Consider the following 15,923-nt stretch of genomic DNA (forward strand, 5'->3'; position numbering starts at 1 on the left):
TTGATGGAGAAAAAGCTTGCCTCAATGCTGGCTGTGTAATCATAGGATAAAGCAGCAGCTTCAAATCCTGGAAAGCAACGGCAGAGTTGAAAATTAAATCAATCAGAATCTTTTTTTTTTTTTTTTAAAGAACATATCTTATGGATCCCTCTAAATTACATGCATGTACCTTACAACCCTCTCACATGAATAGTGAGTGGACCCACATCATTCACTATTCATGTGAGAGGGGTGTAAGGTACATGCATGTAACTTAGCATTAGTCCTTATATAAATAATAAATATTAATGAACGACTTGTCATTCACATTTATTAAAAAGGAGCGTCAAGTCGTTTATACTTGTGCGACAACTGACAATCAAAATGACAAGACTACATACAGCATTTTATTCTTATATGATTAAAGACAACCCAGATATGCACGTAATTGAAAGAAAAAGATATGATAAATGTTTTTTTTAAAAAATACTTTTAATTCGAAAAATAGCCATAATTGACTTGGTGAATTAATTAGAGAATAGCTACTTTCCATAAACTCATTAGCATTTAATTAATATGGTTATTTTACGCTGTTTAAATACATTAAACCTTAATGCCACCTATTATGAGGACCAAAAATATCGACAACTCAATTGAAACTAAAAACACTGTAAAATAGAACTGCTCTTGGAAACATAACATATTCATGCCTTTATTTTTCTGCTAGCAATTGCAGAAAAAGTGCAGTAGGAAAAGGCAATATCGCTAAAAAAATGTTAACAATTGAATCAAGGACGTGTAATACTAATTCATAAACATTGGACTTGTTTACGATTACAAATAAGAATCCTAATACTCAGAAGATAAACTGTAGTATAAAATCTAATCATACAAGATAATGTGACGTGTTATATCACAGCCACAGGTCTAACATTTTTTTTTAATAGAAAAAGAACAAATATAATCGGATTGAGTTTTTCAATCCAGTAATGATTCTAATGAAGAAGACAAAGGAAAAGTTAAAATTTATCAGAAACGAACCTGCACAAAGGAGAGTACAAAGCAGAAGCTGAAGCAGAAGTGGATTATTTTTCTCTCTGAATGTCATTGTACAATATTCAGTATATTAAAACAATAATGCACGAATGGGCCAGGAACAAGAATCAACAAGAACAAAATAAAGAGAGAGAGAGAGAGAGGAAAAACAAAATTGATCAAGAAACTGGGGGTGCAGGGTAGGGAAGATTGAATAACAACAGTATATATACTAGGAAATGATACGTGTATAAAGGAAAAAAAAATTGAAAAATAGTATCTTAAATATTAAAAAATAGCGGATTTTCATGCCATTAATGATTTTATACGAAAATAGTAATAATAAAAATCATTTATTAAGATAGATAGTTTTGGTGAAGAAAATATATTCTATATGGTATCATTGTTAGCTTATAACTGTTGTGTTCTATATATAGTTTCGCTATTAGGATACTACCTCCTTTTGCTTTTAATGAATTAATGAGTAGAAATTATAATTGACTGATATCTCTGTATCATTCATTTTCTAGTGTATGTGTCTTCATTTTTTTTTTCATGCAGACAAGTTTTTAAACCGTATTGTTTAATAATGTCAGATTTTAATACTATTAAATCGTTCGGCTTTATAGTGTATTAAAAAATAACTCTATTAAAAGCGTGTTAGCATTAAAAAAATGAGGGTGCCTACATATAAGAATAATTAATCTCTATATTCTTCAAATTTGGCAACAATTTCTTACGTTAAGATCTTGCAAATTATTTTCTTTCTTTACCGGAATATTTTAGCATGTTATATTGTTTTCTCTTAGTCAAACTACAACATAGCTGGATCTATCATATAACACTCCCCCTTCATGGTTACAAGTTTCAAATTTGTATTGCGGATTTTGATTTTTTTTCTTACATCAATTGATAAATTAAATTCTAATGGAACTATTCTTAGATATAAAAATTTATATTTCAATTTATGTGACACTTGCTGTGTGTAATTTAATGATAAACGATAATTAACTTATTAATAATGAAAAAAAATCAACTTTTACTGATACGCCATAATGATTGACCGCTGTCACATAAGTTGGGAAATAATACTTTGTTTTCCAACTTTGTATGTGGAGAATTATTAAAATGGAAAGTGCTATTAAGATTAAGGATAAAATTTATTATTGGAAATGAACAATTTCATATTATGGACTTTCGATTTTTTTGTATATATATAATGGTGTTGCAACACTAATATATATCATCACGTTAAAAATATTCAATAAGAAATTAATTAGTGGTCCAACATTTTTAGTATTTTTATATTAAAGTTATAAATTGCATCATAAGTCAAAATTGAATACCCATATTATATATAAAGTCCAAATTGGGAGAATGTCACAGCTGCAACGTGAATACGTTATATCCCATTTATTTTAATACGTGGAGTACACAATTCTCTCTAATTTCTTTTGGAAATTAAAAAGAACTTTGTAGCTAACAATTGATAAAGCTTAATGGCTAATTAATTGTTGATTTTGTCACATTTGAAAAATTTGCTTAACAAATATTGTTGGTACAAAAGAGTCTATATGAATTAAGGGCACAAAACAAAATAGGCGAGCTCAGCTCTAATTTGTCTTTCACTTCGATGTAATTGCAAGAATTTCGCAGGTAACGTGCACACAATATTATCTTCCAAGAGAAGTTTTCAGTACACTGCTTCTAAGCTTGTGAAAAGCACCTAAGTGAAGCAAATTAAGGGGATATAAATATTTCCCAATTATTATTTATATATGAGAAACAAAAATCTTGGGAGGGGATCTAATCTATAATAATTTCTTCCACAAAATATGAACAATGATAGATATATCTTCTCAAAAGTAGAAGCAAATATATCTTTCTATGCGTGAAGATAGAGGCCTCATTTCTAATGGACACAAATTTTCAAACTATACTTGACAGGCTTCTTGAATGTACTATAACTGTATGAATTCATATAAATTCCAATGTATTTGCAGATTGCACCTTAAAAAAAGTTACAGAAGTATTTGATGTCCATGTTAATGAATACAAATTACCTGAAAGACAATTAATTTATATATGTTGATAATAATGTTGATGTACACAAATTTACAAAATGTCACTTGAAGGAGGTGGATCCTTCATCAACTGATTTTACTATTTTTACGTGTGATCTAACTCAATATGTGAAGAAAAATACTTGTCATTTATGTATCTTTCAAGGACACTTTGACCTATTGGTTCAAGAAAATATTTTGAGAGGAAAGTATGAAAAAATATGAAAAGATTTGAAAATTTCTAAATGGATTTGACATTATTTACTGGTGGTTATATGGGAGGGAAAAAAGGTGGGGATTCTCGTCCTTTGATATGATCCTAACTATTCATCTAGTTTGGGATGTTTTGATCTATCTAGCTAGATATATGATTTAAGTGAACTACCTGTCTTCTTGGTGATTCCTTCCTAATTCTGCTCATTTTGTTTCCTTAAACAGTTGGCGTCGTGTGGTTTGCTGATGGAAATCAACACCTACATCGTCAAATTAACAAGGGCTTGTTGCTATTTTAGAAGAATTATAAGCCTTTCGAACATCGTATTGTACTGTGATTCTAGATAACACATATATGAATCCAAGAGGTGACATATATTCATTCATTTGATGATGATATTTGACAATAATTTTGGGTGTCATCTTAGTTTTTGAGGTGTAAATACTAGGGTACTAGTTACTTGCAGCAACAGTCTTAATGTAATTTAATTGAAATTAGTGGGACTTATTTTTAGGAAAATCATGAGAATTGCACATCTCACACTAATTAAAAGTTAAAAAAGCATAGATCAATAGCAAATAAAGAATGGGGCAAAATATCACAATCGTAAACTTCTAGACCCCAAATTAAGTTTAAAACGATGCATACAAATTTGGAGGTAAATAATCCAAATTTTAACGTTTCGGGATACTAAATCCCTAAATACATGAAATTGATTGAATTCAAGAAACTGGGTTCCAACCCTAGCTATTAATTAATATAGAAACTTGAAGAAATTAACATTGCAGTTCGTCCAGATAAATCATTTGGCGTCACTTCAAAGCTGTGAGACAAGGAAGAATCCATTATAGTAGCTGGGTGGTTTATCTTGACTTTATAGTTGCCAAGGGAAAGGGAGGCTTCAAAGAATCCATTAGCATCTGTTGTTCCCACCAATTTCCTTATGCTCCGTTCATGCAGAATCTTGTTGACAACACCACAAGACGGCAAGTTTTTGAAATTATCGTCAGTTAAACACGTTGCGTAGCATCCATTATTACGCCTCCATGCCGACCAAATTATCATCCCATTAACATTAGGGTGACCATGCCCCTCCTTTAATAGCTGTTCCAAGTACTCTGCCTGTTCGGAATTTTCGCTCCATAGGGGGGAAAAAAATTTCAGTACAACAGGATAAACTTTTGGTCATATTAGATCAGAGGTTTCTGAAGAATTTCTAAATTCAATACCAACCTTGTAATTTAGACAAAAGCATATAGAAAAGTTCTCCAAATTTAACCCTCAATAGGATTCTATCCTATTCTCAGCCTCCGGAGCTTTTAAAAGCTTAAACCACGAATGATTTTTTACAAGAGAATGGCTATGGTTTCACGTTGCTTAGTGCAACGCCCCTGCCTTGATTGAGAAACATCTAAGTATTCAAGTTTTTCTTTGCTGACCTTCGTAAGTTTTTATTCTAACTCTTAACTTATGATATATAAATATGTAAAATATTCTAATATTTAAGGTGTTAGCAATTGAAAACTCAGTAGTGTAAGTACGCTGTACCAAACAATGTTATATATTACAACATACCGTTATCACAATGTTTTAAATAATTAACTTGTTGTATCATTTATAATCCAATAATATACTAGATTTAGGGTTAGTTTAGGAATGCTGTAGCTTTTAAAATAATTACTGTTAGTTGTGCTATAGAAATAATCCGCTGTGAAGAAAATCAATTAAGTGTTTGGTAAATTTTATTTCCAAAAGTACTGTGAGTTTTGAAAGTAGTTATAAATATTTGATAAATTTTACTGTTAAATTACTGAGAAAAAATAAATGACTAAAATGTACATAATGTAAGATAAAATTTACTTATACATATAAAAATATGTACATATAATATTTTTAATTGTGTATTATAATAATTTTTACTAAAAAAATTATAATATATTGATTTTATTTTTTATTTTAAAACAATTGATAATTAAATTTATAATATAGTGAAACAAATTTAATAATAATTCGATCAACAAATTGATATTAATAAATTTATATTGATGAATTATAATAAAAATTTATTAAAACATTGATTTTGTTTCCAATTTGAATAAGGATAATTTTGGGTTTAGGTAATAATTTTAAGGATATTTATGGAATTGTATTAAAGAATAAATTTGATTCTTAAAATTAGAATCTAAAAGTTACTCTTTACGTGCTTGTCAAAATTAGATATAGAAGAGGCTGATTTTGACAAAAATGATTTTAATTTTTTTTACGAAATATTAAAATTAACTTTTAAATTTTCAAAATCACTTTTAACCCTCCCAAAAGTAATTTGACCCTATTTCAAACGTACTCTTAATATCGGATGAATATTTTGGTATAAGTTATAGGATTACCTGTTTGTGGGCCTTTTTAACATCAACTTCCGTAAGCCGAAAGGGCAAGCCTGCTGCAGCAAGAGTGTCAGGCGAAGCTCTGATGCAAGGAAGATTTGGGACACCAAAATGAGACTCAAGGCCAATAGCCAATTTAACTTTTTTTGCCAGTATAACTTTGAATCTCTCTCAACTTATGCAGATACTTAGCCGGTGTTGATGCCTGATCTTCACTATTCTCAATAGTATTGTACTCATTCATGAACATCAAAGTGCTTGGATCCCATAGATAAGCATACTTTAAAAAAAGGGCAGATGCATCTTCCCCTGACTGGCTTTCAAAGTAATTGTTATCCAAATTTTCATTAATAACATCCCATCCGATAAGCTTGCGTTTTTATCTTGACACAACGGATCGTATTCTTCTTTCAGCAGCCAGTTTAAGCTCCCTATGTGAGAGTGATTTGACCCAATTGGGTGGTACTTGGCAACATCCCAAGGGATGTTGTGTCCGTGGACTGCAATTTTGTGTTGTTTCATAAACCAAAGCATGGCGTCGGGCACCGAGTATAGTTCTCTTTGCCTGGGGACTGTTCAGTGCCGTACCATTTCATTTCGTTTTCGAATGTTGTGTATGCAAATCTTGAAGTGAACCATTGTTGATACTTTCTGTTGTCGAGGATGTTCTTGTTTGAGGCACAACCAAATGGGAGTCTTCCTTAGATAATTAATATTATCACAGTTCACCTTCTCAATGCTTTGATCTCGATGTAACCTCTAGTCTTCTTGGGTGAAGGGTTGCAGTGAGATGCTATCGAACCATAACTCAACTGATGTGTTCTTGCTCTGCATAAGATTGGAGATTATATGGAATTATATATGGAATCAGTCACCGGTTAGTCTTTGTATTTTTTAAAATTTGACCTTTTATATTACTGGTATTACATTTACATCTCATATGTGTGAGCAGGAATATTTACCACACCTCCAAAATATAGAAAGTTTAACACTAACAAAAGTAACGGCAAAGATGTTTCAAGTAATTTTTTAAAATAATCAACTGGGAAATGATGTCTAGTCCTGGGGACTAAAGGACTGAAAGGGAAGTTTATCTAAGATTCCCTAGTTTACTTCACAACAGGATTTAACTTACTGAACAGTATATAATTAATCAACTCAAAAGAAATAGAGACACGATCATACCACTGATTACGTGTAGAGCTTGTCCCTATGCAAATAAAGCTTCTGTGAGATACTATCATATGGTTGATTCCTACTACGAGCCACAATGAATTTGTTGCCACCTTTTGACTCTCTTTGTTCCCTCTTTCATTCCCAAATGTTGTCCATCCTTTCTGTCCATGATTAAATTCTGGGTTTATGATGATCCTTCCACCATACTGCGGCTTGCAGGGATTTGCCAAGCACTCAACTTGAATGCACCCAAAGAAAAAAAAAATTCTCAGAATTTTTTTTTTTTATAAAGTACATTATGCAGTCATATTAAAAGTTGTTTGAAAGAAAGAGTCACCTCAATGGTGGCAGTGTAATCATAAGTTGTTAACGCATTAGCTTCAAACCCTGTAATATATCAGAATCACTTGATTTGTGACAATGAGAATGGAATTTGACAAATGAAGAGACAATTAAACCTGTAAAAAGAGGTTGTATGATGAATGGCAACAGCAAGATCTTCATAGCTGAACCCCCTGAAACTCATTTAATTAATTTTTGCTCAATCGTAAATAATACAAATACAGTATAAAAGTTTTTAAATGGGGACATTCACATTTTTGAACGTTTGAGATTTCAGTTAAATAGTAATAACTAGCCATTCAATTAATGCAGCTTGTTAGTTTGGGTATAGTATAAATTCAAGTCTTTAAGAGACTAATTAACCAAATCAGAACGTGTCAATTAACACGTAACATGAGGAAGAGCCAAAGGAGTTGGCTACTTATTTTCAATTGGATTGTTTAAGAACAAAAGCTAGGTAGGTTAGCTAGTTAAACGTCTTATTAGCAAACTTGTTAAACAAAAACTGAGGTTCTACGGAAAAATAAAAATGCCACCTAAAAATTATGGTGCCACCAAATAAAATAAATAATTTACTCAATAAATTGATTTGAATTCATAGTAGATTTTGTGAGATTAGAGATTAGCCACTCACAATTTGATATTTTGACCTTTTATTCTATGTCTTTACAAATTGTGAATTTTACTTGTATAAAAATTTTACTTTAAAAAAAAAAAACAAAATTGTTTTGTTTAATCCTATTAGTACGCTCTTCGTTTGAAACTTTAATAAAGCAGATCTAGACACCTCAAGTGCAAGCCTACAAGAGGATGCTTACGCAAAATTTCAAATTGAGATGAGTCAAATATAGTTCAATTAAATATAAGGGGAGGTTAATGATATTTTACCGCGCGTTCTCTGACCCGTAGATAATTTCATCTGAGCCCTTTCCCTCCTCTCCGTGTTAAGGAAGCATTTGGGGGTCGAGGGACGGTCGCTGTGAGACTCAGAGATGGAGCGAAGCGATGGCGAATGCGCATCGTCGAGCGAAAACCCAAGGCCATGGCAGTCTTATCACACCGTTTACACCAACGCTAAAGCAGGTACTCTCTGAAACGTCATTGAATCTTATACTATTCAAAACCTCTCAAATTTCAGTTTTAAATTAAATTAAATTGAATTAATTCTGTAGAGCCTATAATGTTACGTATTTGATTGATTTTTTTTTTTTTTTAAGTTTGATCGTTAGTTGCTAATGAAACGCCTCGTTTTGAAGGTATGGATGGAGTTGATAAGGAGAAAGTGCAGAAAGTAGTATATGAGATGAGCAAAGGATCCAAGTATTTTGAAAACGAGGAACGCAAGGAGGCGTTTATACAGCAGAAAATTGAGCACATGCGTGCTCGATGTGCGAAGCTTACGTCGCCGGTTATATCTCATTATCAGAAGGTTATTGTGAAGATAATATGTTCATAATTGTTTGTTTAATTGGTTACGTTAAGTTTTATAAAGTAGTTTATTGCTTCTAACTTTGAAATTATGTAGTTGTATGTATGTAATTGTTGTGCTTCTGCTTAAATTCGAAAGATTGATACTTGGCAGCTAATGGTTAACCTCCACCAATCTGCTTATCGTTGATAGCTAGTAATTTAATTTTGTAGCAGTTGAAGATTAGAAGCTTGAATCACCTCAGCTTCATATTTAAGGGTGTGTATGGGAGTGGTTTTGGGACTGCTCTAAGTACTTCTAGATTAGTACTTCTTGTATGAAGCCCAATTGTAGAGTTCACAGAAGCACTCCCAAAAGTCCAGATGGTAATATCTTATTGTGTTCATGTTGTTAATCAGGGACTAGTAGGTTGCTAGATGAATGGGAGGAACATGTTGCAAATGGTTGAATGAAACCAGTGCAAACAATCTTTTGGATTGAAAATTAGAAAGTCCTGTGGTTGAGATTATAGTTGATGAGAAATTAGTGCTGAGGATCTGGTGAAAATTACCGGTTTATTCTTTTTGCAGGTTGCTGATAAAAGAATTTTAGAACTAGAAGCCACACGTGACCTGTCAAGAAGTTGGCTACATGTAGATATGGATGCTTTCTATGCAGCTGTAGAAACTTTGAGCAATCCTTCGTTAAAGGGCAAGCCAATGGCTGTTGGCACTATGTCAATGATCTGCACTGCCAATTATGAGGTTTGAATTGCTTTCTGTAAGTTTCAAGGGGATCATGAATGATATTATACCAAATCTGTGAGTCCCATGTGATGATTAAGTCAACATCTCTTATATATTACTTAATGTTGTTTGGAACATGATCAATCTGTAGGCACGGAGGTTTGGTGTTCGTGCTGCAATGCCTGGTTTCATTGCACGTAAATTATGTCCAGAATTAATTTTTGTTCCGACAGATTTTACCAAGTATACTTATTACAGTGATTTAACTAGAAAAGGTTAGATTTATGTGTTGAAGGAAAAATTTCGGGATGCTGCATCAAGTTATTGCTTTCATATCTGTTAATTCAGTTTTGTTTCTCTATTAGTTTTCCACAAATATGATCCTAACTTCATGGCGGCTAGTTTAGATGAAGCATACCTTGATATAACAGAGGTCTGCAGAGAAAGGGGCATCAGTGGTATAGAAGTAAGTTGGAATTATTGTTTAGTTGATTTTCTAAGCCTATCTCATTTCTCTGTTCCTCAATTTTCTTTCCATTTTTATAGAGAAGTTCTATTTACGTATTTTAACTGATGGGCCTTTGTGATTTCCCTGTTCTTTTGACATTATGAAGATTGCTGAAGAACTCAGAACCAGCGTCTATGAAGAGGCTGGTTTGACATGTAGTGCTGGAGTGGCGCCAAACCGTTTACTTGCTAAGGTCTCTTAGTCCGTTCTCTAAATATTATTGCAATTTTCTATTTTGAGTAGATTCCCTTCTGCCTCTTACAGCACAATAAATTTTACTGTGATGATATTGAATGAAATATATCCAGTTTATTCCATCCTCAAAAATTTCAGAATTTCCCAAAAGAAGTAATTTTTTCTTATAAGGGAAATCTGAAAGAAATGATTGCAGTGATCTCTTTGTGTAAATGCCTATGTTCAATTTTGGTGGAGAAAAGGAATAACGGATGAAAGTCCAACTGCTGATTAAAGATAAATTTTGCTTCCTCAGGTTTGCTCAGACATAAACAAGCCAAATGGACAGTTTGTTTTACCAAATGACCGTATGGCTGTGATGACATTTATATCCTCCCTTCCTATACGAAAGGTATTTAAGCTATTTACTTACTTCTTAAAGCCGACTTTGCACCATCTTTATTAAAATTATTCTTTGTTCCCAAAATATCATGTTTGATGTGATATGTGAACCGCATGATTCGTTTTCTGTCTAATATACATTCTTGCAAACTGCATACAGATTGGGGGCATTGGGAAGGTTACAGAACATATTTTAAGAGATGTTTTTGGAATTAATACTTGTGAGGAGATGCTGCAAAAGGGCAGTTTACTCTGTGCGGTGTTTTCTCATTCAACGGCAGGTTAGCAGACTGGTCAGCTGTCTCAGCTTGTTCCACTTTGGGATTGTCAAAAGATATTTCTTTTTATTGGGTAGGGAGTGAGAAGTGCTACCGTTGGATATTATGCCAAAGATCCACACAGAACAAGAAATTAAGTCATGAATAAAATGATATGTGGTGTAACAAGGCCTTTCTGAAGTTCCCACTAAAAGTAACCATGAAGTGTTCAGTATTAATAATGTGACTTGTTTAGTGTCCGCAACTTGAATGTATCTTTAAATAACTTCGTCCACACACGTAGAGAAGTTTACTCAAAATTGGGGGCGTTGGTAGAATCATCTTCATTGGTTTTCTGAATTTACGGTTAAATATTACAGATTTTTTTCTCTCTGTGGGTCTGGGGCTTGGGAGTACAAATACCCCTCAAGCCAGGTTCCGCAAAAGTATCAGCAGCGAGAGAACCTTTTCTGCGACAGAAGACAAAGCATTGCTTTACCGGAAATTGGGTAAGTGACTCCAGAAACTTTTACCTATTTCCTATTTCAATGAACATATAATTTATGCTTTGACATGGAGCTGTTGCTTTTGTTTCTGGCATTATCAAATTTTGGAACTGTTAGTTGGTTTTTTTTTTTTTTTCAGTCTGATTAATTGGAGCTGTTGGTTTTCTTTTCAGTCTGATTAATGCTCCATCATTATTTTTTATCTAAGTTAAATGATAACTGCAAAACATTTAGCATTTTTAATATGATGTTCCAATCATTAACTGTCTGAGTTACTGAATGTTTCCACGAAAGTGAGCCTTATAAACATCATATTGCAGCTGAAATTGCAGAGATGCTGTCTGCTGACATGCAAAAGGAGGGTCTTCGTGGGCGAACCTTAACTCTTAAACTGAAAACAGCATCTTTTGAGGTACTTCTTGATCCTTATTGCTTCTTAGTCAAGAAAAGAAAAAAGAGAAAAAAAAAGAAGAAGAAAATTATAGGTAATGATTCTGGTTAAGGTTTGTGCTCATGTGCAATTCTTATTTCTTGATGAGGATCCTTACATATCAACTATTATCAAGCTTCCTTTCAACACTATTTTGTATGTTTGCCATTGTTATTTCTTATTCTAAATTTTTCTTGCCTGTTGTTGATGTCATCATTAGTTCTTTATTCATGCTCCTGATCTTAATGACCCCTGCAATCTTCAGGTCCGAACCAGAGCAGTAACTTTACAAAAGTATATTTCCTCAAGTGAGGACATCTTAAAACATGCTTCAGTGCTGCTTAAGGCTGAACTTCCTGTTTCTTTAAGACTCATTGGTAGGATTTCATCTTTTGGTTTATCTTATGTCTAACACAGTGGACTTGTATTTATTTGATTTGTGATCCCCACATACTCATAGATAGATGTGAATTGCTAATGTTGCACCTTATAGAGTTCTGAACTTTATAGCATTTATGTTTTTACTCAGGCCTACGAGTGACTCAGTTCAATGAAGACAAGGTTCGCGCCCCATCTGATCCTACACAAAAAACTCTCACCAACTTCATGACCTCAGGACATGCTTCTAAGAAAATCGTGGGTGACCAAAATTCCTTGGGTTCAGATATCAACGATGACTATTTGATAGACGATAAAGAGACTAGTGTTTCACTCGATGTCAGTGAAACAAATAATTATGAATTTGGAGATCCAGTTTGTGACAACAGCTTACCAGATCTAAATGATGAGAATTGTAGTTTTAGCAACAAAATAAGCGAAGTGGAGAAAATTCATGAAAATGAAGTGTCTCAATTGTTGGAAGGAAATTCTTTGGTCCTGCGGCAGGAAGAAGGTAGCTGCTGTGACGGCGTTGAGGAAGTGGATAAGGATATTACCCCAGACAATAAGGTCGGTACTTCATCCAATCAGAAAGATCAATTTATCTGGCTGGATGACTACAAGTGTTCACTATGTGGAACTGAGATGCCACCATCTTTTATTGAGGAAAGGCAAGAGCACTCTGATTTTCATCTTGCTGAGAGGCTTCAAAAGGAGGAATCAGGCAGTGACTTAAGAATTCTTACGCATAGGGAAAGGTGTGTCCGGACCCAAAGGGATCATATCGCAAGCCACAGAAAACGTAAGAAACAGAAGTTGTTTGAAAAAGAAGGCACACATATTCCCATTGACATGTTCTTTGCTAAGAGAAACCGAAACTTCTAGCTCTATGGCACTGTATATATTCTACTCCTAGCCGGCTATCCCTGTGAATATATTTGTATACAGTTTCCGCACACCATAGAAGAATTCAAAGTTGTAAGAATTGGTTGATTGTATTTATTTCATTAGTCTCAGCCCCATGTGTCTAAACAAAAATGTAATGTATTCTTATTTAAACCTCAGTAGTAAAAGGCTGTTTCGCAAATAAAACGTTTATGGTTTATATTATTATTATGCGTCTCAAATACCATTGAATTTGAAGTTGTCTCATGTTGCACCTCTAAAATTGGGACATGGCTACGGTGCAGAAGCTGCAAGTAACAGCTTCGAGCTTTCCCATTTCCATCGCCTTGCATTGGGACCTCTTTCTCTCTCCTCTAGCACCCGTGGAAGTTCCCATTGAATGTTGTCACTTACAGAAGCCGTAACATAGACTTCTCCCTAAAATTGATATAATTTGGCAACTTGCTGTGCCTAAAAAGTTTGGCTGTGCGTGCACGGGTACGCTTAAGGACAGGAGGCATTTGCGACGTGTCATTCATTTAAAACTTAAAAGTTGCGAGTCTATCTAGTTAAGGATAAGACGGCTGAATTTAACTAATGCTTTAGCAAATGAAGCACAAATGGAATTATTGTGCGCTGTCCCAAAATTGAAATGCTCTCATCCAAATCCAAGAATTCCTGCAAAAACGCTAATCTCTCCATCTTTAACGGTTCCGCTTTCCCAAATTTCACTAATTAAACCAAAAGCCCATTTGAATTCTCTGCAGAAAACCGCCACCCCAAGTGAGCTTAAGACCGAAGTTAAAGAAGCTGCTGCAATACCAACCATGTCTGATGTATTGGCATCATCAAAAGCACAAAATCTTGACCTCCAGCTTCAAACTCTTGGACCCTTTTTTAGAATCACAGCAAAAAGCTTGGAAACAGATAATGAGCTAGGGAGGGCTGAGGGGCTGATAAGGGTTTGGTTAAAAGGAAGAGTTCTTCACTTAGACTCTATTAGATTGAAGAGAGAGACTTTGGGCATGGAAAGATCAATATTTGGAATCGGCTTGTTCATTGGAGCTGTTGCTGTTAGATATGGATATGATTATGGGTGTACAACTGCTGAGTTGCTGGCCATCAATGACTCTGATCTTTACCATACCAAGGTTCTTGCTGTCCCCATTATTTAGTCTATTTTTAATGTTATTTGATGAAATTATATTACTTTTAGAGTTGTGTAATGTTACTGTATGAGTGTTGAACTTGTTTGTGCGATAGTAGAATGCAAGCTTGAAGCTCAAAATTCATGGTCGTGAAAGATGTGAAATCCTATTGGACAATATCGATTTGGTTGTTAGGTCAGTATTGTTGCAGTTGGTATCGAAGTTGTCTTAAACGCAGTGTGTGAATTTATTGACTCACACTAGTATGCAAGATCCTAGGGATAGATATTGACATCTTGCATCTGGGAAAGGCAAGCCTAAAAGTTTGTACGTACTAGGTCTTGTAAACTTAGCAAATGTTTTGAGTGAAAGAATCGTGTGCCAAGCTTCCAAGAGTGACAAAATGAATAATATCTTTTTAGTATGAAGGTCATTAAAAAGAATGTGTATGCAAGTGAACAAAAATATTTACCTAGTTGTAGAACTTAGACTATTAATAGTTGTGATATGTAACATAAAATAGACAATTTTTACTTGGTTATCAGGCTGAACTGTTACAATAGTTGTGTTTTGTCATAGTATCAAATTTCATAGTTATTGTGTTAAGAAGCTAGGTAAGGTAGTTATGTTCTGTGGTAAAAAAATGAGTTATATAAAATGTGTGGTGCAAGTGGCATGCACAAGTCAACTCAGTTCATCAGCCCATATAAAGAAGTCCATGATCATGTAAGTTATTTTTACCATGTCTTCTCCTTTCTCCATGTCATTTGGAGTATACACATCTTAACATAACCGCCTTTACTAGATTTTAAGCACAATAATACTTATTGATTTGGATTCTAAAGTTACCCCAAGACACAAATACCATGTTGATATTTACAATGAGCTATCTTTAAAGTTTCAAGAATCTAGAAACTGTAGATAACAAATACTTATTTCAACATCCACTCTTAACTTTTAATCTTCTAGATGTAATAATCAGTTAGATGGTTAAATGTGTATATAATTATGGATCTGAATTTTCTTCACTCAGCTTGTCAGGTTTTACAAAAGAATTGGGTTCAAGGTTGTGCATGAAGTGACTGGCTCAACAATGGGAGACTTGGCTCACATGTTAATATGGGGTGGAATAGGGACCCGGATGGATGCTAATGTTGAAGAACTTCTACTAAAATGGTGCAGTAGGTTCATACCACAGAATTGATTCCACAATGATCTTGTTGCTTGAACATCTTCTCAAGAGAAGTTGCTGACTCTTGCAGTACAACGGAATCGAGTTTGCTGACCTAGCCCAAACATTATCGGTAAGGCATTTTTTTAAAAGTAATAAAACTATTAGAAAACATAATTTTTCATCAGCTAATTGCCTGCAATCCGTACTCTATTTCACATTACAGGTACATCACTGAAAGCTTAAACAAGTAAAAGGACTTGTGTAGGACATAAGATGATTCATCTTCATCTTATGTCTTGGTCAGAGATGTTGTATGACCTTCATCTTCAAAGTGGCATTTGCTTCAAGTTGGCATCTGATTCATACATGATTCGGTTATTGGTGCTTGTAGAAACTCAGGTTTACCCAAAATCCATGATAGCAAACCAAAGCTTGAAAGTACAGTTGTGTTATCTTTGAAGCTACTTTCTCTTAACTGCTATTTTACCAAATGAAGATGCATTTTTTGTTTCAGCCTTCAACTGATATATACCACATTTTACATATATTTTCCCCTTTATTCATCATTTCCTAGTAGGCTTTGCTTGTTGGAACGTGAAATAGAAGGTAAAGCATAATAGGGGAAAAAAAGGCGTGAGTCATACCGCCCAGAAATGATGCATGGCAAACTCGATCTCAGAGGTCTTTTTCAATCCAGTGAATGCAGCAAGAGCC

At 33.9% G+C, this 15,923-nt stretch overlaps 2 protein-coding genes and 1 pseudogene across 2 annotated transcripts; 2 read left to right on the forward strand and 1 right to left on the reverse strand.

The window, feature by feature from the left end:
* Positions 1–4,041: 4,041 nt before the first annotated feature.
* On the reverse strand, positions 4,042–6,509 carry LOC102625201 (endo-1,4-beta-xylanase 5-like; annotated as a pseudogene).
* A 1,589-nt stretch (positions 6,510–8,098) lies between these two features.
* Positions 8,099–13,115, forward strand: LOC102631401 (DNA polymerase kappa). Its single transcript, XM_006486853.4, has 12 exons — positions 8,099–8,276; positions 8,450–8,622; positions 9,192–9,365; positions 9,499–9,622; positions 9,713–9,813; positions 9,962–10,048; positions 10,346–10,441; positions 10,592–10,712; positions 11,069–11,197; positions 11,515–11,606; positions 11,890–12,001; positions 12,154–13,115. The coding sequence occupies exons 1-12, from the start codon at positions 8,186–8,188 to the stop codon at positions 12,885–12,887; spliced, it is 2,034 nt and encodes a 677-aa protein (XP_006486916.2). The 5' UTR covers positions 8,099–8,185; the 3' UTR covers positions 12,888–13,115.
* Positions 13,116–13,472: 357 nt separating this feature from the next.
* On the forward strand, positions 13,473–15,754 carry LOC102606802 (uncharacterized). The gene is made up of 3 exons (XM_006486854.4): positions 13,473–14,038; positions 15,069–15,339; positions 15,433–15,754. The coding sequence occupies exons 1-2, from the start codon at positions 13,508–13,510 to the stop codon at positions 15,237–15,239; spliced, it is 702 nt and encodes a 233-aa protein (XP_006486917.2). The 5' UTR covers positions 13,473–13,507; the 3' UTR covers positions 15,240–15,339; positions 15,433–15,754.
* Positions 15,755–15,923: the final 169 nt, after the last annotated feature.

This window comes from Citrus sinensis, chromosome 8 (assembly GCF_022201045.2).
Source record: "Citrus sinensis cultivar Valencia sweet orange chromosome 8, DVS_A1.0, whole genome shotgun sequence".
Classification (NCBI taxonomy): Eukaryota; Viridiplantae; Streptophyta; class Magnoliopsida; order Sapindales; family Rutaceae; genus Citrus; species Citrus sinensis.